Genomic DNA, 26,728 nt, shown 5'->3' with positions numbered 1-26,728 from the left:
TACGTATGTGTACCTCCCATCGGCCACTCTGGACCCCTTGAAAATATTCTACTGTCGCTAGTGAAAACACACCCCCTTTATCTTTCCTATGATGGGTACAAATAGTAATTGTGTTAACACGTCTGTAATATAAGAAAGGCATCGCGAATAAAGTAATAATGAATGAAAGTTCTACCCCATAGCAATAAATGAATAAATAAAATAAAATGCTCACCGATGTCACACTCACATATCCATCAAAGGTTTAGCATATAAAATCAATACACAGTAATAGTACAAAAATGAAATATAATTATGCATTACAAGTTTTGTAAAAGAGTACAAATTATGTTACAAAGTATGGACTGACACTAACGAATCTAATGATTTCTAAGAAGCACAGTCATGGAATGTGACAAATATGATTTCGGATGATTCACAAGTCGAAAAAGTTTGTATCACTGATTGGTCCGATGTGATCACCAATATCCACCGTAGCCTCCATAGGGACGAGATCCATAGCCTCCTCCATAGCTTCCATAGCCTCCTCCGTAGCTTCCATAGCTGTATGGGCGATTATATCCACCGTATCCGCCATAGCCGCCATATCCGTAAGGGCGATATCCGTATCCGCTATAGTAGGATGGTCGGTAGCGGTATCCGCCGTAGCCATACGATGGTCGGTATCCACCATATCCTCCATAGCTTCCATAGCCGCCATATCCACCGTAGCCGTCATAGCCTCCATAGTAGCCGGCTTCTACAGCCAGGGCCAGGACTACCACAACGACAAGGGCTAACTGTAAAGAAACAAGCAAGCAAGTTATATTTAGTAGTTCACAGCATCCTGGAACAGAACAAGTGCTTAAGAACTGAATATTTTATTTACTTATTTATTTATTTATTAACGTCTTGTTTTAAATGGCGGAGTCAAGGCCGTACAAAACCTTTTTTTCTACTCAACCATATACATAAAATTATACATTAGTATATTAGACACAAAGTATATATATTAATTTATATACTATACTAGTCTGTAAAGGTTTGGAATGCTCTTCCCGATTACGTTTCATCTGCTACATCACCAAAAAGCTTCAAAGAACGAGTTTTATTATTTTTATTGCAAAAACAACTGAGCATTAGCTCGTAAAACTAAGCAACAAGAACCAAATAAAACCCTGTATTTTGCGAACACGTATCTGACACATCGAATATTTCAAATTGTGTGCAGGTTCAGAAGATTCTCTCGGGCTATTGATCAGGTGAGTTGTGGAAAAGATTCCAAGCTTTCGAGAGCTAACGTCATTCTCATCTTCAGGGTAGAAGCTTTTTATCATTCGTCGCCAACAAAGCTTCAAGATTTGTGTGCAGGTTATTTTAGTCTCGAGTTGGAAATTCAGTAGTACACGTGTGTGTATGTGTATGTATGTATATATACAACCTTAGTGACAATGAAGTTCGACCAGTCACAAATATAGGAGTGCGTTGTGAAAGAAGGAAAACACATGCATATGCTGAACATATTTTATTCAGCAGGCTACATGGAACAAAGGAAAACATAAATTTCCGCTGCAACGCAGCAATGTATGGTGTCCACACAAAATAAAACATTTTCGTCCATCTACACGTGACATTGAAGTTCGACCACTGTTAGAGGGGATCCTGTTTACCATGGTGTGACGCCGCCCCGTCGGCGAATAACTGTGGCAATGCGTCGGGGCATGCTGCGGACGAGACGTTCAAGGTATTCCACATCGATGCGGTGCCATTCCTCCTGCAGGCAGGCGATAAGAGCAGCCACTGTCGTGGGTCCCCTATGTTGCACACGTCGCTTAAGAACACGCCACACATTATCAATGGGCGAGAGGTCGGGACTCGATGGTGGCCATGGCAGAGTTCGCACGTGATGGCGAGTCAAGCATTCTCTTGTCAGCCGCGCTGTATGAGGCCTGGCATTGTCGTGTTGAAAGATGAGACGCCGTCTGTGGAACAGGTGCCTTCGCACTGTGGGAAGATACCGCTCCATTATGCGTGTATAGGCGTGTGCATTCACAATGCCCTCACAGACGTGTAGTGGGCCAACCCCAGATGCCGTCATGCATCCCCATACCATCACTGACGCAGGTTTCTGTACCCGACGTGCATAACATTTTGCTTCATTCTGTTCCTACTTCCGACAAATGACTGTTTTCCGTATTTTCCCGTACACAACATTGAAAATGGATTCGTCCGTCCACAACATTGAAAATGGATTCGTCCGTCCACAAAACCCTGTTCCACTGCCGAAATGTCCATCCCCGGTACATTCGTGCCCACCGTAGTCGATTGCCTTTGTTCAACATGGAAAGGAAGGGTTTACGTTTTGCCTTGTACACTCGGTAACCGCATCGCTGTAGGTAACGGCGAATGGTTCTGGTTGACACTTCAATGTGAAAGCGTTCTTGAGTCCACAGTCGTAATTCGGCCACAGAAACATGATTGTTGGTCTGGATATAGCGCCTAAATATCCGTAGGTCACGCACGCTCAGCAGGCGTTTTCGACCGGGGGCCTTACCTGGCTCTGTAGTACCCGTATTTTGGTGGTGTTTGATGATGCAGTGGACGCTTGACTTGGGTAAGTTCAGTTGGCGCCCTATTTCCCGTTCACTGAGTCCATCCCGTTGCAACTCCACCACTCTTCTCCTCACGGTGTTGTCAATAGGTTTGCACCTGGCCATGGTGATGATGCACTGCGGTTCCTCGGTGCACAGCACGCGCTTATATACGGCGGACTCCCTTATCGTGTCCGTGACGTCATGCTTCCGTCGAATGCGCCACTATCTGGAATTTTTCGTATGGGTCTGGTGCCTGGTCGAAGTTCAATGTCACGCGTATAGTTCCCCGTTTTCGTTCTTTACGTGACCTTGGGTGCAACATGCTGGGATCACGATTCTTGCCTGCTCACACGCCTCCTCTTACACACATGTGTTACTTCTGCGGATCACCCATTCCACCGCCTATGCCTCTGTGCATTTAATCACGTATTCCTTTCTGGTCGAACTTCATTGTCACCAAGGTTGTATATATGTGTGTGTGTGTGTGTGTTAATGTATGTCATTGCATTCTCTTACAATTTTTTTTGTTCATTTATGTAAAATTCATTCATGTTATATATTTGATTTTAATATATATATACTGTAACTTTTAATTACCAGAGTTAGATGGTAGAGCAGCCCAAGGCTAAACCTCGCTCTGTAGTAAATAAAAATACTTTTCTATTGTATTCTATAGTATATTTTACACCAGTGATTCTCACCCTTCGTGAGCCCGCGGCCCGGTAAATTCGTTTTTTTTTTAGAAATCGATGACCCAATCCCAACAATTTTACTCGTAAATAACTGTCTAATTTTTTAACTTTATACATTAATTAATATGTATCCTTTAAATTAAAATTAATAAATAAATTATGGCATAATCGTAGAGAGTATTAGTTCGATTAAGTCTATACCCTGCCCCATCTGGAGCAAGGCCGCACATAGCGTCAAAAAAGGGGAGGAAGCGAGTGGGCAGAGCGAAGCAGTACACGCTGCTGGAAAGTCTGGTAGTAACTGCAGTCGCTCTTACCTCTCCCCGCAAACCAGTTTCCTCGCGCGTGTTCATTAGATCTTAATATTTGCGCAGAGATTTGCTTTCGTTCGCCCTCTCCAGAGTTATACCTGCGACAGAGTACAATCGGGACTTGTCCTATAGTTTCAAAGTGACGCCCGAATCACTGTGTGGCTCCACCTGGATCAAATCCGAGACCACATGATTACGAGGTCATCCCTTGGAATGTGTTTACAATGATTGCACTAAGATTTGAACGGAGAAAATGAAATTTGCTTTATGAACAAGATTACTTTTAAAAATCGTAATTGAAATATGTGTTACAATTGTTGATTACTATACTGCTGTGTGTGTGGGGGGGGGGGATAAAATCAACCTTGAGATGGATGAAAATTTACTTATCTTGCAATTGACGCTTGGATCTAGTTGAGAAAATCGTTGACACTTATTATTAATACTCACCCTGTTAATAAGATAAGTATAACATTCTCAGGAAATTCTATTATTTGATGTTCTTATCAGTTCTGCGAAGTAGACCTTTAGTGTCAATGCCATCTTACAAAAGAGAATGATAAGATTAAATCTTTCTTCCAAAGTCTCTATTACAGAATGTGTGCATATTCTAACTTAACGTCATGCACAGTGGCGGCGATTAGGGGGGCTAGGGGGCAATTGCACCCAGCTTTTCGCCACTTTTGTCCCCGCACTATGTTAAACCTTATATACAAAGGGAAATATACTATCTTTGGCCCCCCCCCCCCGGTTTTGGAGCCCAACCACTGGTCATGCAAGATATAATTCTATGGGATTGTTAGATAAATATAGCAGAACGATATAAAAGGTAAAATACCACTGTTGAATATCGCTCACTCACAAGAAAGCCAACAGTTGAAATGTCATAAGGTACTTTTTTCAGAAATCAGATTTTATACTAGAATCACATTTCTCTACGTTCTGTACGATTAATATAAGAATTAATTTATGTTTGAACGTTTTACGGTCGGTAGCAATAAATAATGTTTACTATGAAAGCTCAGGCTGTAAAACGAAATACGCTCGTTTCTTTCCCACTTATATACTTTATTCGACATTAGTTTTCTATCTTTATTATCATACTATAGAAATATTTGTCGCTAAAGTAACAGAAATATCACAATTGAAATGTTGCCCCCTCAATATGGGTAAGTTAGTAAAATGCAACAGAACATTATCAGCACATAATGACAATGAGTGTTATTCTCAAATCTAGCTTCGGCTAAAATTTAACATGGAATATTGTTGAAGATTGTAAATAGTATTGCTTCCGCTCCTCATTTGTTTTTATTTTACTCCCGCTGGGAGCTTCTTGCAAGAACTCGGAATTCTGGGAGCGTGATATTCGAACGCAGCGGCATGGTGCATGTCGGCAGCGGGAGAACATTTCAGCTGGCCTATCGGATGTGGGCCTTTTTTTTATTTCTTCAGTGTGCAAACGTATTTAATTATTATATAATACCAAGTGAATTAAAGGACTTGTATCATATGCGAATTTGTTGCTATATCCGTTGTTCCAGCCCTATGGTAAGATATTCAATATGGCGTCATACCCAGAGATGCTAGTTTTCTTTCATGTTGATACGTGGAAGGTATCTACAGACAAATATTAAATATACAAATATCGTGTACATTCTACCTTTTTAATGTTAATCACATTAATCACATTGAAATCTAATATACGTTCAATTCTTGTTTTCAAAAGCTATCTAAACATTTACTTTCAAAATTACAAGTGAGATGATAGAGGAGGTATCGTACGTTACGCCTCCGCATAACATAACTTTCGACATTTTAAATGTTGAATATGAAACAGAACATTTTTCTTAGTGTATGTACTCTTACCAAATGGCTATTGATAAGCTGAAGATTTAGGAGATTTTTGTGCAGAGGTTATGATACACGTGTATTTTGATTCAAATGTGAATGGTTTGGGTTTGTGGAATTGCGACAACTGTAACTAAAGATTATTAGATATTTTTACTATTTCTGCTTCATCCTAGAAGCTGTGTTTAGTGTTGGCTGACAGGAAATATATAAGGTAGTGTGTATGCTTATGACATTTCATCCAACGTAACTTCTCTATTTGCCTTCTCTACTAATGAGGAAAAGATAGAGAAATGAAAACATTGTCCCTCGAGAATATTTTTAGATATCGTTCAATTAAGATTTAATTAAATAAGATAAATATTTAGGCTATGTTGAAAAAAAAATAGTTCAACGTCTTTTGCAGGTAAATTTTGCTGTCCATTGTTCGCAATTATCAAGTTTTGTCACTCTCTCGACATGTCATGCAGGGAAGAACACGAAGTAACGAGGTCATGCAACGTATGGCGAACAAGAAAGAATTGGAACACTTTCTACCTATTTAGTGGAGATCGACTTGTTCTTTAAAAGGCACGCTGCCTCAACATGTTTTTCAAGGGTGCAGCACAGTCAACGCGGCATGAGCCGGTGAAGCAATCCATCAAGGATGACGAGACAAAACAAGTCTCCGTTTCTTCTCAAAAACCTTCAAGGATTGTGGAAACGAGACAGGTGTCTGTCAAATCGAGACCACACCGAGACTTACTCTTCGAGAGACTCGTCTCGTCAGAGACTTTGGTATATGTGTGTGTGTGTGTATATATATATATATCAGGCACATATCTAGAAATATATTTCGGGGGTCTGACCAAGTGCCTCAATAAAATAATAAAACAATTATATTTAATTAAATTAAAATAATATCAATTAAATATGTTAATTAGTAAATAGTGTATTATTATTACAAAAGATGGTAAAAGAATAGAGATATAATAGCGCGTATTCATTATCTAGATTACGTGTAGTTAAGATTGCCAAAATTTGCATAAAACAACTGCTCTGGCAACGGAATTAATGTCAAATAGATAAAGAATTTAATATTTATTGAATATCAAAAAAGGAGTTAGATCCAACTGACGAAAACTAAAGTTCCTAATTACAGTAATATCATAAGTAGTAGTCTGCATAAATCTTTGGAACTGTCCTTTAAAGCTGTATGATCCCAGCTCCTTGCCTTCCAATATGTTCGGCGAAAATAAACAACTATGACATTAACAACAAACAACAAATGATAAAACAATTATATTTTCATTAATTTTAGTGGGTGGTAAGCCTTTCTGGGGGGGATATATGGACTATACAAATATATATACATGTGTGTGTGCTTACACATGTGAATACCTGTGTTTGTGTACATGCATGTGAGACTGTCATATTCTCAAACTGTCATGTTCAAAGTTAATATTATTTATGTTATTGATGTTGTTTTTAACTTATGCATGTTTGTTTTATAGATATTGTTATAATCATCTTATCACGCTGTATAAAATACAAGAAATGAAATTGATGTAACCATAGCAACGAGAATTAATAAGTACTAAAAATGGTGATGGAAGTTGTGAGATTTTCTGCGCCTGTATTGTATTTATTTTAAATATAACGGTTATCGTTAATTACGCAATTTTATTTGCATTGATAATCGTTCTGCAAGTTTAAGCGCAGCGACGGTTATCAAGAGTGGCGACCCAGAAGCCAGGATTGTTCAAAAAGTGTGCAATCTTCTGATAGTGGTAAGAATGTCTGTTGTAATGGAACAGAATTTTTGTCATATGCTGAATTAAGACTTATGTCACAATCTTCATTGTGCTTGTATAACGTAACTTCTTAAGTGAATCGTCATATGTGTAAAGATCACAATGGCTGATAAGTTAAAACAAAGTAAATCTAAATCGTCGCGTAAAGAAACAAACATTCAGGCTAATACAATGACTACTTACTTTGATGCTGGTAATCCCGTAGTCGCTTCCAGTAATGCAAATACTACAGAACATGATGTTTGTTCTACAAAACCCGACAAATTATCTTGTTGTAATGATCCTGACAATGATTTGAGATATGTTCAGTGTACACAGTGCTCGTCATGGCATCACATATCTTGTCTCAAACTTACAGTCACTCACTGGACAATTTATTCGACTACGCTAGAAAATTATTATTGTAAAGATTGCAAACCAGATTATGATCCTTTTAGTTTGCCAGCTTATCTAGAAACTCTTAACCCGAATTTTGGTGATTTGTTAAGTACTGTTAAGAGTATTCAATTGCTTATGGTCGCTTCTAATGAAGACCTCAAGACGAAACTAGAACAGTCTAATGCTGAAATGAAATCGCAGTTAGAACAGTCTAATGCTGAAATGAAATCGCAGTTAGAACAGTCTAATGCTGAAATGAAATCGCAGTTAGAACAGTCTAATGCTGAAATGAAATATCAGTTAGAAAATTCTATGAAATCACAGTTAGAACAGTCTAATGCTGAAATGAAATCTCAGTTAGAAAATTCTATGAAATCACAGTTAGAACAGTCTAATGCTGAAATGAAATTGCAGTTAGAACAGTCTAACGAAGAACTAAAAACCCGAATGGATCTTGCTAACCAAGATATGAAATTACACTTACAGCAATCTAATCAAGAATTTGCAGAGTTTAATGAGAATATTAAGTCTCAGTTTGAACAATTGGAATTGGATATTTATAGTAACCTAACTTCAAAATTTGAATCGGTTCATCAAGAAATTAATACTGTTAATCAAAGATTAGACAACTTGACTTCCGATGTTAAAACACAACTTGATTCAATAGCTTCTGAATGTGTCAAGAAAAATGAACATTTGGGAAGTATTTTAAATAGCAATATTTCTCAAATCCGAACAGAACAAGACGTTCAAGAACAACAAATTTTAATAAATAAAGATTTGATTAGTGAATACGATAAATCTATTACAGTATGTTCATCCAAAATAACTGATATTAATAATAGATTATCATCGTTGGAAGTTGCTGGTAAGGAAAATGTACATTTTGGAACGTATCTTATTGATTGTAATAATAGGTTTCAACATATAGAATCTCGTATTGATGTTTTGCAAACTAATTATGCAAATTTTCAACGCAACACAAAAGGAAATTTGAAACCTCCCCTTGCACAAAATAGTTCTCAAACTAAGACATCACGTGAAAGGGCTAGAAATGCAGTTGACTCGGGGGTGACTAATTCATCTACTTATTCATCTGATGAATCTTTAACAACCCATGTGAAAACAACGTTCGATGAACCGCATGTTCGAAATCGTGTTCGCTGGAAGCGAAACAAAAGATTTATTCCAACCTGGAATGAGGAACATTATCGAAATAATATGTCACCTAATAGTGTACAGTTTAAGGATACAAGTAATTATGCGATTAACAATATGCAGACAACTTCTAGATTGAATTCTACCGTTACAAATATTGATAAACGTTCGAATGTTCAACAATGTTGTTCTGCTGATGGTGAAAATAGTTACATAAATCAAATGTTTACATACTCGCAAGAACCTAACCTCCCTGCCGTTCATCATAGTAATGTCCCTGGTGAAACGTGTGGGTTTCGTCATATTTCTTCCTTGCAGAATGAAGCTTGCAGACCATGGTTTCAAGGTGAAAGGCGTAATGCAAATTTAATGACTGGCACAAGTTGTCCAAATGCTGAAATTGGTGTTAATGAGTCAAATACAAATAACAATTACTGTGATAATCCACAAAGTCAGTTTGATCGTTGTATTTCTCCAACGTCTTTACCTGTAATTACTGTTGGGGATAGAGGAAACAGATATGTAAAGATAAATGAACTGTTTCATTTACCCAAATTTTCTGGAAAAATAGAAGACCAATCAGCTCGAGAATATCTAGAACATCTTAATTCTATGCTTGATCTTATGGGCATTCCAATTAACAAAAGGCTACAGAGTATTCAGCAGTGTTTCACCAACAGAGCTGCGTACTGGTATAGAACTCACAAACGTATGTTTTCTTCATATGATCATTTTCAAAGGGAATTCATGAAACAATTTGCAAGTCCGGAAATACTACAGTCTCAGTTATCAGTATTAAGGAACAGGAAGTATGATCCTACAGTACATGGTGATTTAGAAAGCTTTGCGTTGAAAACATATTCCAATTATTGCAATTTAGTTGAGAACCCAAACGAATTGGATGTTATTCAATTAGTTATTAGCCAGTTACCAAATAATATAGCTAATAACATAACTTGTCATGAGATACGTTCTATGGACCAGTTAACAACTATGTTAAGGAAATTAGATGTTGTCCGAACTAGTAGAAGAGGACTTATTTTCTTACCGGAAGAAACCGATAATAGTAGTAAGGTTAAACCGAACAAGAATCCTGACAGTATGAAATCAAAATTTAGTGTCAAGCAAATTAATGTTAAACACACCAAAACCACTTGCTCATCTTCTACTCAGACTTCGTCGATGGATGCTCAAGTACCCTTTACTAATGAATTTGGCAATGCTAATTCAAGATATGGACAGTGTAGAGGTAGCAATGGTAGTTTTAGAGGACGTAGAAATAATCGTGGCTATTCAGGATTTACATATAATAACAGAAATAATTTCAGATTCCAAAGAAATAATGCATACTCTGGTATTTCCGGTGACATTACAAATAGGCATTATAATCAGGATGCTGTAAGTTCTCAGTTACCTAACAGTAGTCAGAATGGAAGGATTTTCTACAATAGGCAAGCGCAGTATACAAGTGAGCCTGCTCTCGCTCCTACTTACAGTCAACCTGTTAATGTGACTTCATTACAACCACAAGATGCATCTACAACTTCTGGAATATCAAATTCTCCTTCTGGAAATGTATCAAGGACCTTTACACGACAATCTGGTATTGGAACATCTTACCAATCAACAACAAATTTAAATTAAAGGAGCGGATGGAAGTGCCTCGTTCACTCTGCTTTCTTTCAGAGAGGCCAAATTTGAACAAACGAAATTCATTTCAAACCCAGGAAATTATGAATGTACGTGATGATAAAGACTTAATATCGGAACCACTACAAGTGAATTTTTTATTGGAATGGTTTGAAGAAGAACCTGAATGGACTGTTAGTGATTATGATATTCCGGTTCCATTAACTGAAGTTCCAGTTATTCATGGAATTATTTGTCAAATACCTGTAGTTTGTATTATAGATTCTGGAAGTCAGGCAAATGTTCTAAATTTTGACGTTTGGTGTAAACTATCGTTTTTGATTGGCAACATTAAACTGGATAACGTGGAAGATGTAAAACTCACCAGTTTCGCTGGATCCAAGAAGTGTAAAGTTGTTGGCAGTAAAATTATTAATCTGCAGATAAAGAACGAATACTTTTCTATGGAATTTTTTGTTCTTAAAGAGTTGAATGCCGATGTCATTTTAGGAGTTCCATTTTTGAGGAAATATAAAGCTGTAATTGATTTTAAAGAAGGGAATGTAAGTTTGCTAAATGATAAAGGAAAGGAAATTTCCTCTGTTTTAACTCGGCAATGTTCTTCTACAGAAGATTTGAAGTATTGTACAAAGTCTAACTTTTGTTCCGAAGATACATTAAATGATAATGAAAGTTATTCATGTAGATTGTTACGTGATGTGTCAACTTTGAATGATGATGTAGAATATATGCCAGCTAAGAAGTCCATTTATGAGTCTGTTTTTAGAAATGATAATTTAGACAATTTGCAGAAAGCTGATTTATTCAAACTTCTGTCGTATTATCACGTACAATTTTCAGATAAACCGAGAAAAGCAATTGTTGAACCTTACAAGATTCAATTAGATATTGTAACACCTATTACAAGCACACCTTATCCCATACCAATATCAAGGAGACTACCTTTAGAAGAAGAGCTTTCCAAGTGGGAGAAATGGGGAATTATTTACCAGGATTCTTCACCATATCTTAACCCTCTACATATAGTGCCAAAGCAAGGAGGTCTTTGGAGACCTGTGATCGATTTTAGGAAACTAAATCAACATGTTATCTCTCCACAAGTGAGAGTAGAAGCAATCAACGAACTGTTACAGAGGTTCCTAGGATGTGTTTATTTTTCTTCAATTGATTTATCATGCGGTTATTTTCAAATACCGTTGACTGAAGATTCATATCCTTACACAGCTTTTTCTTATAGAGGCAGACAATATCTTTTCCGCTATCTTCCGTTTGGGATTCGATCAGCAGTCTCAGTGTTCCAGGATAGGATGAATAAAATATTCTCCACCGATTGCAGACATTTTGTTGTTTGTTATTTGGATGATATTCTAATTATCAGCAAAAATTGGTCTCAACATATGCAACATGTAGAACTAGTTTTACAAAAGATAAAGGGTGTCAATATGTCTATTAAATTTTCCAAATGTAAGTTTGCTTACAAAGAAATCTGCTTCCTTGGACACATAGTCTCCGGTGATAAAATTATGGTTGATCCTGCAAAGAATTCAGCAATTATTAATTTTCCAATTCCAACAAACAAACGCTCCTTGAGAAGGTTCTTAGGATTAGCTAATTGGAGGCGAAAGTTTATTGAAGGATTTGCTGAAATGGCACAGCCTTTGTATGATCTGTTGAAAAAGGAATCAAAATGGCAATGGAATGATGTTCATGCTTCAGTTTTTGAAAACCTCCGCAAGTCACTGATATCTCCAAAGTGTTTGTATCAACCAGATTTCACGAAGCCTTTCAATGTCAACACAGACGGTTCGAAGAAAGGAATAGGAGCTGTTCTATGGCAAGACTCAACTGAAAATTCTGAAGAAGGACCACGTATAATTCAATACGTTAGCAGATCTCTTAAAGGCAATGAGTTATCATATAATACTCACGAGATTGAATGCTTAGCGATATTATTTGCTTTCGAAAAATTCTACATTTACATAGCTGGAACTAAGGTGAAATTGTTTACCGATCACCAATCTTTATCTTGGCTAGAATCTACTAAAACTTTGAATCCACGATTAAATCGTTGGAGTTTGAAATTACAAATGTTTGATTATAATGTATATCACGTGCCGGGAAAATCTAATGAAGCTGCAGATGCTTTAAGCAGATATCCTGATTTAAGTACAGGTTTTCCAACTCTATAGGAACTATATGTAAATAACATAAGTCTTGATTTTCTTGACGAAGATAGTGTAACATTTTGGCAAGAAAGTCAAAATTCGGATTCTTATTGCAGTGCCATTGTACAAAAGTTACAAAATGGGAATTTGCCACAGAATATAAAAAGGCAATATTCGATTCAAGATAATATATTATTCCTGAAACATTTGAAAGAAGACAAGTGGAAACTTGTAGTACCTATTATTGTTGTACCCAAAATTCTTCATAAATTACATGACTTACAAGGTCATTTTGGATACTATAAACTATTTAATAAGTGCAGAAGTTTATATTATTGGCCTAAAATGAAAGTTAGTATCAAGCAGTATTTGAACGACTGTCTAACATGCGCAAAAACTAAACAAGCTCACACAAAAATTAGTAAGGATGAATTGCATGTATATTCTACTACTCCACATGATATGTTATCAATAGATCTTGTTGGACCGTTACCCAAATCACAAGGATATAGTTACATATTAACAATAGTTGACACGATGTCCAAATTTTTAATGGCTTATCCGTTAAGGAAGGCAACGTCACGTGAAATAATTAACAAATTCAAGCTCCAGTATTTTTACCACTATCCAGCATGTAAGGTAATATTATCAGATAACGGTTCCCAATTTAAATCACAAGAGTGGAAGTTATATATGGATGACTGTAACATAAAACATATCACCACGTCAGTTTATTCGCCTTTCGCAAATCCTGTGGAAAGGTACAACAAAGAGTTAATACGATTGTTACGATTATATACTTCGCAAAATCATCAGGACTGGGTAAAATATTTGAATCATGTAACAGGACTTCTTAATAATTCCGTTTCGGAAATAACAAGTTTCACACCTAGTGAACTTTTTCTTCATCACGAATTAAAGGATTCAATTATCAGTCAAATTAACTGGCCAGATGATTTAAAGTTTGTGCCCTGGAAACATAAGTATTTTATCGCCAAAGCACGTATTAAGGAAAGATATAAGCCCAAAACTATTGAGTGTGATGCTAATAAATTGAAGATTGTCCCAGGTGATATTGTTTTAGTGAAAAATCATGAACATAGTAGTGCAATTAACAAGAAAAATCATAAGTTTATGGAATTATGGCTTGGACCCTATATAGTTGATGCTGTGAAAAACAATTATACAATTTTGATGTCTATGGACGGAAATAAGATAACAACAAGGCAGAACTTGTCAAATATCAAGAAATTTAATTGTTCTGATGAGAAAAGGGAAGAATTGCTTAAACTAATGTAATTGTTATGTAGTAATGCATAAGTAGCTGTAAATTCGAACACTAAGATGACATTTTCAGAACTTTAGTAAAAAGAGTATTGTAAATTTGTGAATTGGTTCATTATGTCAAGTGAACTTTCTCATTATCCTGACGAGTGTATATTAAAAGCAGGACTCAAATCTTATATATTATGTAAAAAAAAAATGTTACGTTCATTTTTTTTTCTCAGGAGAAGGGGAGAGATTGAGACTGTCATATTCTCAAACTGTCATGTTCAAAGTTAATATTATTTATGTTATTGATGTTGTTTTTAACTTATGCATGTTTGTTTTATAGATATTGTTATAATCATCTTATCACGCTGTATAAAATACAAGAAATGAAATTGATGTAACCATAGCAACGAGAATTAATAAGTACTAAAAATGGTGATGGAAGTTGTGAGATTTTCTGCGCCTGTATTGTATTTATTTTAAATATAACGGTTATCGTTAATTACGCAATTTTATTTGCATTGATAATTGTTCTGCAAGTTTAAGCGCAGCGACGGTTATCACATGCAAGCATACATAGTAAAAAAATGTGTTAAAGTGACACAGACAGTGGTTCTAGGAAGTCCACACCAAATCTTGGTCAACGTTTAACCTCAGTGGTGGTAAAATGGTGTTAATAACAACCATTTATGTGTGCTGTGGCGAACATTCGATCAACGTATAATACATACACACGCATTACTGTGCAAAATATTCGGATATAGTGGCGGCGATTAGTGGTGGGGGGTGGGGGATATTTGGCCCCCACTTTTTGCCACTTTTGCCCCCACACTATGTTAAACCTTATCTACCAAGGGAAAGTAAACCGTCCTTGCCTCCGTAGTTTTGGCACCTTGCTCCCCTAGTTTTGGAACCAAATCACCGCCACTGTTGATTATAGTTATTTTTAATATAATGGCAAACTCTCAAATAAGAACGAGATGAGGATATTGGATTTCAAAATAGCTCCCTCCCCCGCCAAAAAAGGTGACAAAGATCGATCCGTGAAGCCCGATCCAAGAAAAAATCATGTCTACGCCACTGATCACATGTGTTTCAAGTAAGAATGTGCGGGACGGGACGTTTTTGATTAGAACGCAAAGCAAGTGGATGAGGATTTTTTCAAATCCAGGCTTTCTCGTTTCATTTCCAAGGACACTTAGCCCTAATGCGTGGAAAAACCGTCGAGAATTAAGCACGTTTAATAGCACAACCATTTAAATTTCTAGTCGAAAATCTGGACGAAATCGGACTCGGTACGGGAAATTGTTTCACAGATTGCGATAACGACCCTGCACGCCAATTTTTTTTTCTAATTTTTTTTACAAATGTTCTGTTTTTTCTTTGAAAGAGAGTTTTCTAAATGCAAATTATATGATGCCAAAAATCTAGATACGTATTTTTCGATTTCTTTCGAGTTCCTCCCTGACGGCGGGCATAAATCCAAAATATGGGACCGTCTACTAATGAACCATTTTCGATACTACATTCCAGGAAGTTGCTTGTAAGTGAAGGAATTAGACCGTTGATTGAGGCAAGGCATGTAACTGTCAATATTCTCTCGTGCCTACAATGCTTTTTTCAAAGTGAGCAAACAGTTCGCTTTCCTCTGTACAAGACAATCACGTGATCAATCACCTCCCCTCGTGCAGTGCAATAATGACGCTACTTTACCCAACAGATCAATGTCGTAGATTAGGAGGAAAGACCGGATATGAGAGAAAGTGTTCAAGGGCTGGGCAGCATGCTTCACTTACAGAGCGCCATTGTTCAGCAGTTGCACATTTAATCGTTTTCGGCAAATGTGCAGCCGTGTGGGAAGGTACAAAAACCTTAATTTGTCTGTACTTATTCGGTTTCTTGATTTTCAACTTTCTAATAGTTTGAAGGTTTGTTAAAGAACATGTCATAGACGGACAACGAAAACTTGACCAATCCTTTAAACTATATGAAACATTACGGTAGAGGAAAGTTGTATCATAAGCTAATAAGGCTGTTAATTGGTCAACTTTTCCGGTGGCGGCGCCACCCTAATTGCTCCCTGGAAAGTAAATGTTGAAAAATTGCAATCTCTTCATTGTGCTTTTTTACGTGGAAAGTGGAATAAATAGCTCAAAATGAAGCATTGCCCTCATGAACGCGTGAGAAGGATTGCAGGGAGCAGTGGCGGCGATTGGGTTACAAAACCGGGAGTGGAAGGTGTCAAAACTGGGGGAGGGGGGCAAATACAGTATATTTCCCTTTGTATATAAGATTTAGCATAGTGCGGGAGCAAAAGTGGGGGGCAACTGGCCCCCTCACCCCCCTAATCACCCTACTGGCGGCGATTGGGTTCCAAAACCGGGGGGCAAAGTGCCAAAACTGGGGGGGGACAAAGACAGTATATTTCCCTTTGTAGATAAGGTTTAGCATAGTGCGGGGGCAAAAGTGGCGAGAATTTGGGGGGGCCAACTGCCCCCTCGCTCCCCCTAATCGTCGCCACAATGCGGCTGTATCTGTCAGCCGCTTGCAGAAGCATTCGCTTTCTCGCTTTCTCCCTTTCTCTGCAATGCGGGGGGACCCCGAGGTGTAGGGGCCCCACATTGATCTCTCTAAGCTCATGAAATTTTATATAATTTCACAACTCCAACAGAAGTGTCGGTTATTAAAATAAAACGATTTACGAAATAGACAAAATGCACGTCAACAATGACAAAATTTATACTCGAAATTCACTGAATTGAGCGCTAAATAAAAACACCCGATCTATTTTTTCTTGTCGGTGAACTTAGAATACGTACAATCGTATCAACAGAGTTAGATACTGTATTGTACGAGTCGGCACCACAAAAAACTTCCACTGTTTTATATTTTTATGTGGAATGCGGTCGAGTGGGTTTCCAGTAACATATCATAAGACGATGTCTGTGATAATAAGCAGGGGCATACTGGCTGAATCACAGGGGCCCTGGCAACTTAACCTGTGGGCCCTCTGAAATGCTTGCAGATCACTTCAAATAGGAAAGAAATACCTCGTCTCGCACCTTTATAGATATACAGTTTGTCGGAATCTTTAGAGTATAAATTGTCTACAGTTATGAATGCAGTAGGAAGATTCAGTTGCTCGACCAGTTTGTTTTTTATTGCCGCACAATGAGTGTCGGCGATTAGGTGGGGCGTGGGGGCAGTTGCCCACCTTATCTACGTACCAAGGCAAAGTAAACTGCCCTTGCTCCCCCCCCCCCCCCAGTCTCGGAACCTAATCGCCGCCACTGCGACTCAATAACCAATAAAACTTACCACTAATAGCCTACTAGTTTTATGCGTGGTATTTAAAATATAACTTCCCATCTCACCAAATTTCCAAAGGGGCCACAAGTCTTTACATATTCAAATAAGAGCTGAGGCAAATTTCCCACATAATCCACACCTGTAACGTATTTCAGATTAATTTAGATATTTTTAGCTTTAGTTGAAAAGGTACTTCAATTTTCTGCAGGGGGCCCAAATGTTTTAGTTGTAAGGGGCCCCCCAGGAAACTGCGCTACGCCACTGAACTGAGCTTAACGTTTTAACCTAACCCAAACCAATTCCCCGCGCTCAGGATTTTAAGTCAGTATTCTTCGAACGAGTATAGACCTATGTTTCTCGAACCACCTGAAGATTGTTCAAACACTCCTATAAGTGATGTATTATCAATTTGTTATACAATAACAAAAATGCTGTTACTGAATTCTACAAGAGAATGGCACAAGGTCACGTTGGAGGTTAATTACATTAGGGAATTCAGAACAGACATCAATTTTATTGTATATCTTATGTGCTTGACGAACTGCACCACTTCGCCTTTAATTTTATTGCTCAATGTTGCATTTTTACTTAGGAGAGCTAAATTTTCCTTGTAATTATCGAACACGATTGTACCATTCGAACGAAATGAAATGGGAATAATGGAAGTAACAATTACACACACGCAACGTTCTCTTACTTTTCTTCTAATTGAATTATTTGGTTTCGTAGGCTTCGCACCAACGACTACCAAACGAAGAAGAAATGTTACAATCATCATTCGTGTGCGTACAAACGTTTCTACTGGGTTGCACAATATATCATTGTCAATTAAATGAATATTTAAATGCATTTTCCAAAACAAATTACTAAAATTTTCTAATTTGAGAACAATTACTATTCAAAAATGTTTCATAAATTAGTGACAGTAATTGCTCAAGTCATTGGAACAATATATTATTATATTAAGTATTGTTGTTATGGTATGACCGTCATTGCAAAACTTGATGGATTCCAATTGCTTTCACTGTACACACAAAACTCCTAAATGTATATATCAACGTTGATACGCTTTCCGATCGTCAATTGATAGTCAAACGTGTAATTTTGAATTCTTTGAAATTATGAATTGACTCATTTTCAGTGCATCACACTGAACAACAGATGATAAGAGTGTTCTTTTATGCATTCCTGTGTGTAGTTTAATGAACAAAAGGTGAATCTTTAGCACTGTATGCACTTTATTGTGTTACTAGAGTCAACAAAATTGTTGTAAATTAATTAATGAATTAATTTTCGTTCCTGTGTGTATGGATAACACTATCCGTTATCTTAGATGGTTGAAATTAGGTCTATGGTCTACTCATCCTCATGCGAATTTTCTGGCGGCAATCCGAAAGGCTGAATGTGGTCGAGTTGTTGAGTTGGTGTTTTAAGTCCACTTTATGCACAGTAAGGCTAATCGGTACTGGACCTACAGTTTAAAGTGGGATCCGAACCACGTGTGCCTCCACCGGATATCGAACCCGGGACCCCTTGATTACAAGGCGACGACGCTGAATGTGGTCGAGTTTGCTGACTTATTCTTATGTGGTTGATTAAATTATTATCACTTACTTGTATAATTTGGTTAGCCGCAACGGAAGCTGAGAGGACCGACGATTAAAAAAACATTCACATTTTTATTTTTGTTACTTAGCATCTCTCTTCTGTTACGTTTGGCAATGATGAGGATGAAGGACGATCACACTAAACTGATGAAAGGCCACTGACAAAGAAATACCCGTGAACAGGACAGAGCTTGAACCCGGGACCTTCATTGGCGAGATCTTGGGCCACCGTGGTGGCGAATGACTAGAACGAAATGGACATGAAAGTGTAAGGTTTTTATTGATTGATTGGGTTTATTTTACTTAGCTTTTGTGGCACTTTTGGCTAATCGCGAAGGTGAGGATGAATAATGATAAGATGAAAATGAAGAGACATTTACAAAAAACATGCTCAGGCTGGATTCGAAACCTGGACCCCTGGCGTCGTAGCGCAGTGTGCTAACCACTCTGCCACGGAGGTCGGTATGAAAGAAGAAAGTGTAAGGGGTCGAGTTATTTATTGAAGATATCATCCTAATATTTCAATTGGGAGACTGAGCTGATTTTCTGTGGAAAACGTGTAGCGTCATACACTTGTATTACTGCTTCCCATAGTGAATACTTAACACTATACTGATCTATACTCAAGGTTTGACTCCTGGTGTGTGTAACTTTCAGTGGTTCGCACTAAGAAAAGAAAACTCGTTCTCCACCCTATCTGTCCACAAAGTGAACTTTTCCGCCCCTGTGGTTGAGCGATAGACCCACGAGAAGAATCCGGCTTCGAGTCCTGAACTGAGAATCGGTTGTTTCTTTTTTTCTTCTCTCTTCATGAGTTTCATCATATGATCATCCTTATCATTGCTATTAGCCATGCCACCTTCAAAATTCAAGCACTTTAGATTTAAACTTACATATTTCCCCACTTTTCGGTTCTGGCTATGAGCATTAACAACGGAGTTATGGGACTTTTGAATCAGCCTGTACTTCTAAAAACTTGGAATGTCTATATCACCTTCATGTACATTAATTCTAACAACATTGTGTTTTATTTAATTTTCACTTCTGTTAGATTCTTACCTTTGAATTATAGGAATTTATCTTTATTTATGTTATTATCAGGGCCCGAATTTGATGACATGTCATCTATTTTTCCTTATGTAGTATGCATTGCTCTTAGGTATTACAATACTGAATACGAACCTCTGGTTATAAAAATGTGAATTTTAATGTTAATTTTTTCGTCATATTTTCTACTTTCTAAATTTTAGGTCATTTATTATGGTCAATTTTCGCTTTTTACGTCCTTTTCTTGTCTTTTTTTGCGTAATTGCAAAAAAAGTAATGTAATTAAATACGTTTCACTCACTTATTTTTAGCTGGGAATTGACATTTATCGCTTTGATGTCGGTAACAATGAAAACAAGAATTCTGAATACGGTAAAACTTTTATACCTAAAATTCACATACGTCTTATAATTTAAGTTCTAAGGTTCTTAGATTCAGTAAAATTACCAGATTACCTGTTATATCCACTATGCGTAGAGACTTGATCGAAGAAATTTCTTCAGACTTATTTTGTTCTCATAAATTACAAGCGTATAGAACGGGATACGGATGGGAAAGAAATTAATTCCACACACCAGATGGGACTTCAAATCAAATGTCTGCAATGTCCTGATAGTTTCGGAATTTCTCTGGAAAATACTCAGAAAACTCCTGACATTTCACAAATTCTATGATTCCACATGTAATTTCTGCCCGAAGCAGCTGCTTGTGAACTTATAGCGCGAACATTATACGAGTAATGTCATTAGAAGTTCCCAATATGTTTTGTTACCATTCAAGATTTAAGTATTCCTCAGGTTATAATGTTTTGATAATTTTAAATTTCCCAACTGTCGAATGTCGATAAACCATTTTCCAAACTTTAGATCGGAATGGGAAACTTGTCCCTATTGGAGATTGTAACTGCATCTGGGTTAGCTTCAGCTATTAGTACTTCTACTCTCTCTGGGTTGAGTGGGTGTGGATTTAGAAAAAAAAAAGTTGTTGAAGAATATGATGGTGCTGATATAATGGGTGGTAGAATTAAGGGGGTGAGATAGATAGATACCTAATTTCAGAGAACTGTCCAAAAACAATTTTTGTACATTGTTCAGCACATATTTTAAAACTGGCTATTGCCCATTTCTGTGGAATTTCTGTGATATTGAGACTGTTAAATCAGTTATAATTTTTCCCCTCGAGTTTTCTCAATGGAGCAGCCCCCCGTAGTTAGCACATCGTGGGTCCCGGGTTCGAAACCTGGAATGGGCATGGACGTTTGTGGGTGTCCATTCATCAATTTCATCATGTCATCACTCATCCCCATCTTCGCAAATTAGCCAAAACGTGGCACAAAAAGCAAAGTAAAATAATGCAAATAAATCAGTCAATCTTCTCAAAGTAATTTGGTTGTAAAAAATGCAGTGCAAGATAGCTAGGGAAGTTCTGAAACGTTCTCAAGTTGTTTGTCAGAAAAGTATCAATACTCAGTAGGGTGACTTGTGAAATCGTATACACTAATAGTAGAAACTTCACTGTTTTACATTTTTGGACCATTTTGTAGTAGAAGTGAAACGAAGTTTCTCTGTACACAGTCAACACATTGAAAAATTGCTACAACTTATTCCAATATGAAATTCCTATTGCCCATTCATTGGAACAGTGTGTCAAAATGTTGGATGCCCTGGTTGATATTTTTTACATTTTTAAATCTGAATGAAAAATGTGGCAAACAGTAATTGAAAAGACATGTCCAGGGTTTGCATCGTAGGAGTAGAAAATTGTTACAAGCTCTTGTACTCAAATATGCACAAATTGTAGGTGATCTTGCCTACACTGTCAGTTTCATCTTCAACACACGAGAGGCTGTGTTTAACATTAAGGAGGTTCAAATAATGTCCTCGTAATTCAACGGGAGATCCTCGACTAATGGACCCTACACTGCTAAGTGTACATACATACAAATATTAAAATAAGACCGATGATGTTACTTTCAATTTTGTAGCAAGGAGGAAAAGACTAATTCTAACATTGTAATTCTTTCTTAAAAAGAAGCTGGGATTAGCATTTTCAAAAGCATTTTCTGCTCATTTTATGTAGAAAAGTTAGAAGTTCGTACATAGACTTAATTTAATAAATGTGTGTCCTTTCATGTGGTGCCAGAGTGGATTTTGATAGCCAGATCATACCTAGGGACGCTATACGTCCCGGATTTCACGGACAATCCCAGAATGGTATCATTTGTCCGTGTTCCGAATAGTTTCTTCGGGATGCACGAATGTCCTGAAATCGGGTGGGAAAGAAGAAATGATTAAGACTATACATTCCTGAACTTTTTTTTATATTTAAATGCGTGGACGTAATTTTAATGCTCATTTTACAAAACAATCTAACTCTACATTGAACCGCTCCCTCTCCATAATACAAGAGTTAACGAGATACAGACGGTACTGCAAACATCTTTGACTTCACGATGGCGCCGCCGTCTGCTAGCAGTGCTGAATTTCAGTTACGATTCTTTTCCATTGTATAGTAGCTTCTTTACTATAAAGAGTCGGTGCTTGGGTGCCTATTTGTTCAGTCCGCAGTTTTCAAATAAAGTTCCCACACAATGTGTGATGTAAATGACAATCATGTTGTACGTTGTACATACAACTTTATCGGGTCCAACCCCCCCCCCCCCACCCGCTCCCTAACAAGCTACCGGTCAGTAGTGTCCCGGATTTTCACTTATGAAATATAGGAACCCTAATTGAACCAAAAGTTGACCCCCCCCCCCTTACGTGAGCTATATATATGCCCATGGTTCTAACGTTACAGAAGTAAGAACTGTCATACCCTGAAATAAAGACAACATTTTGAAGTCATTTTCAGGTCATTATCTTGATATTTTAGATCATTTTATGTTGTTGCTTTTTTTTCCAGATATTTTTAGGCCATCAAATTCCGGGCCCTAGTTATCATGCATTACCAAAGCTACTCGAACCTAACAAAATCTAACATAACTCCGGATCCCATTGCAACCAAAGCAATGATAAGCAAAATTTATGGAAATTTCGAAACTTTTTGTTTTCCATTTCGGCTGTCCCTGGAAGGGGATCTTATATTTCATTACAAAATCATTTTTTTAAAATAAATTTTCATTATTTCTCCTGTCGAAGTGGCAAGCGATCACGTTTCTCTATTGTTCACTTTTAACTGAATTTTGACACTACAGTGAAATTAATTTTTTTGCGTAGAAAGCTACATTTTTACATCATGGTTGCATTCTATAAATCAGTGAATAGTGCATATGTATTGTATTTGATCACATTGAAATATTTAGAACATGTTTTTAGCGAAATGTTGTTCTTCAAATTTTATTTCAGTTATTTATTAATTTTTTTCAATTCTCACATAGATTACTTTGCGAGTTTATACAGGGCGTCTACCAAAATAACAAATCCAAAATTCTTGACTTTTTCATTACTTTTTCTACCTTTTTTTTCTTAACCTTTATTTACTCGACCTCTACTTAGGTAAAGTTGGAAATTAGCAATTAAGAAAATAAATGTTTATTTAATTAAAAAACCCTACCAAAAGCCCAGTTAAGATGAAAACTGAAGTCGTATTTAACAAAAGAATTAGACTTACTTTATCTATTGATGCATCCTGGACTGCATTTGGCAGACTAGCGGGGCTCTGGCGTCAGTATAATTTTATGTGGGGCTCATGTTGTCGTCCCTATATACTTGGTGTCCCAAACAATCACTTTTGTTTTGCGTATACTTTTATTTGGGACACCCAGTATTTGTGATTGCTCCTTCATGCAGCTTATCTTACCACCTTTCATCCTCATCTTCGCAATTTGCCAAAAGGGGCAGAAAAGTGAAGTGAAATAAACTAAATCAATCGATCAGTCATTGTGGTGGCAAAAATTCTTGACCACAAGTATAATTTCTTGACTTTTTATTGACTTCTTGTGTTGACTTCTTTACTTTTTCTTGACTTTCTTGGCTGGTAGACACCCTGTTATAGTGTTATTTAGACTATTATCTGCAAATATTTTTCCTATTTTCAGTGACACATTTGCACATCCTGGACACTCCTAACACCCTTCCCCTTTCCACCAACACCGTCTTGCAATTTTTCCCAAAGGCCAAATCTACGATCATTTTCCTCTAAATTTACCCTTACACCCCAAGATGGAAAATTCTGGATAAATTCCTGTCTATTATACAGGGTGTTTCTAAAGGTCGTTTACAACGCTTGGGAGGTGATTCCTCACACGAAAACAAGCAAAAAGTCTAAGTTCCATTTTTACGACTGAGGCTTCGTTTCCGAGATAGGAGCCTCGCAAAAGGTGACAAAGTGAACGTCACACCTGACTGGGACGAATACTATAACAGATAGAGAGGCGGTTCCAAGGGAATCATAAAGGAATCGTATGTACTCAGTCCGGAAGTCACTATGAAAAGTTCACTGCACGCATGCGCAATGGAGTCCTCAAAGGAATTGGGGATTTCCAGCAAGAACAATACATGGAAAGGGTATGTAACGCAGCAAGAAAGACCGTGACAATGAGAAATGCGTTAAAGACAACACATCCCGACCTCAAACATCAAAACATGAGCACGGAACACAAAATCCGAAAAGTTGAGCACGGTTGCATACCCCAGTTACACGCGAGGAATGAACGAATCATGTCATGTGACATACGAGAGACACATTACTCCACCAGGAGGAGGGAAAGAAAAACACAATATCAGATGATTGCGACAACGTGTATTTTTACACGCGACAACTACGTAATATCCCCCCCCCCACACACACACAACAAACAACAAATGCTCGAAGGGTTGGTTCTCTCCGGCAGTCGTTCCAGTCGTGTTGCAGGTGCTGGGATATGATCAGCAGTTGTGTTCGTACGGTGATACGGCCAATTTGTGCAGTGGGCCAGTCTTAAACAAAAACAATACTTTGCAGTTCCAGCTCCCTATTACACAGATGGCTGCGTATACGACCCAGCAGCTAGCAGACATGCATCTCATGTATGGGGAGGCACGTGGTAATAGCCGTGAGGCAAGGCGTCTTATGGAGAACGCTTTCCACATAGACGTTTACCGTCTCACACCTTCTTTCAGGTAGTGGACAGTCGACTGCGTGAAACAGGGTCAGTGTTACCACCGCGGCAAGAAGTTGGAAGACCCCGAAGTGTACGCACACATCAGTTTGCAGAAGATGTGTTAACAGCGGTCGCAGAACATCCTGGCACCAGTACGCGAGTGCTCGCTCGGGCACGAAACACGTCTCATGTGAATTTGTGGCGAGTGTTGTCAGAGGAAGGAATGCACCCTTTTAAACTGCAGAAAGTACAAGAACGGTTACCTCGTGACTTTCGCCCTCGTATGGAGTTTTGCCAATGGTTGTTGCATCAGCTGGACACAAACCCTCACTTCGGGGCAAACGTATTGTGGACAGATGAAGCCATTTTCACCAGGATGGATGTCTTCAATAGTAGAAACAGTCATGTATGGGACTTTGACAACCCACATGCACTTTTTGTGGCCCATCACCAGCACAGGTTTTCAGTGAATGTGTGGTGCGGGATAGTACATGATCATTTAATTGGACCATACATTCTCCCTGTTCGCCTGAATGGTCGCACGTATCATGCATTTCTTAGTGAGGTTCTGCCTGAACTGTTGGAGACCGTACCTTTGGCAAGAAATGTGGTACCAACACGATGGTGCACCAGCTCATTTCGATTGTAATGTACGACATTTCCTGCATGACGTGTTTCGCAATACGTTCATTGGTAGGGATGAGCCTGTGCCTTGGCCACCGAGGTCGCCAGATCTCAACCCTCTCGATTTTTTCTTCTGGGGAGAAATGAAAACCCTCGTATACGACACACCTGTCACATCAGCTGAGGACCTCGTTGCTCGCATCAACGTCGCCGCCGCGACGGTAGCAGATACACCTGGCTTGTTTGCTCGTACTCGACAATCCTTGATTCGTCGCTGTCATCTCTGCGTAGAAGTAAACGGCAGACATTTTGAAAACCGTCTGTGATTATTATCCTCGGCAATCTCAGTGAGAACACTCTTGGTATTGCTCCCCACCCCCTTTGTGTGGTGAAAGTGACATCTTCAGTTGGTGTACAGTGACAGGACTGTCTGTGCGTAAGATATTGTAGCATTTGTTTTTTGTTGTGTGTGGGGGGATATTACGTAGTTGTCGCGTGTAAAAATACACGTTGTCGCAATCATCTGATATTGTGTTTTTCTTTCCCTCCTCCTGGTGGAGTAGTGTGTCTCTCGTATGCCACATGACATGATTCGTTCATTCCTCGCGTGTAACTGGGGTATGCAACCGTGCTCAACTTTTCGGATTTTGTGTTCCGTGCTCATGTTTTGATGTTTGAGGTCGGGATGTGTTGTCTTGAACGCATTTCTCATTGTCACGGTCTTTCTTGCTGCGTTACATACCCTTTCCATGCATTGTTCTTGCTGGAAATCCCCAATTCCTTTGAGGACTCCATTGCGCATGCGTGCAGTGAACTTTTCATAGTGACTTCCGGACTGAGTACATACGATTCCTTTATGATTCCCTTGGGACCGCCTCTCTATCTGTTATAGTATTCGTCCCAGTCAGGTGTGACGTTCACTTTGTCACCTTTTGCGAGGCTCCTATCTCGGAAACGAAGCCTCAGTCGTAAAAATGGAACTTAGAATTTTTGCTCGTTTTCGTGTGAGGAATCACCTCCCAAGCGTTGTAAACGACCTTTAGAAACACCCTGTATATATATATATAATATGTCGTTAGGGGCGGCCGGCTCTTCTGAATGCCACAAACACGCACATTGACCTACTGACAGACAATCGCCACACTTACCAAGGCACGCATCTTGCTTCTGTCTCACTCCAGCGGTTGTATCACCAACCTGAACTAAAGAACAATGTGT

The 26,728-nt window shown here is 38.1% G+C and overlaps 1 protein-coding gene across 1 annotated transcript; it reads right to left on the bottom strand.

Moving 5' to 3' along the window:
* Positions 1 to 271: 271 nt before the first annotated feature.
* LOC145995320 (uncharacterized) lies at positions 272 to 26,728 on the bottom strand. The gene is made up of 2 exons (XM_083131929.1): positions 26,659 to 26,728; positions 272 to 779 (listed from the first exon to the last, which is right to left on the bottom strand). The coding sequence occupies exons 1-2, from the start codon at positions 26,668 to 26,670 to the stop codon at positions 459 to 461; spliced, it is 333 nt and encodes a 110-aa protein (XP_082988055.1). The 5' UTR covers positions 26,671 to 26,728; the 3' UTR covers positions 272 to 458.

Source organism: Lepisma saccharinum, chromosome 11, assembly GCF_977018435.1.
Source record: "Lepisma saccharinum chromosome 11, izLepSacc3.1, whole genome shotgun sequence".
NCBI classification, from domain to species: domain Eukaryota; kingdom Metazoa; phylum Arthropoda; class Insecta; order Zygentoma; family Lepismatidae; genus Lepisma; species Lepisma saccharinum.
This window is presented reverse-complemented; position numbering and strand designations above follow the sequence as displayed.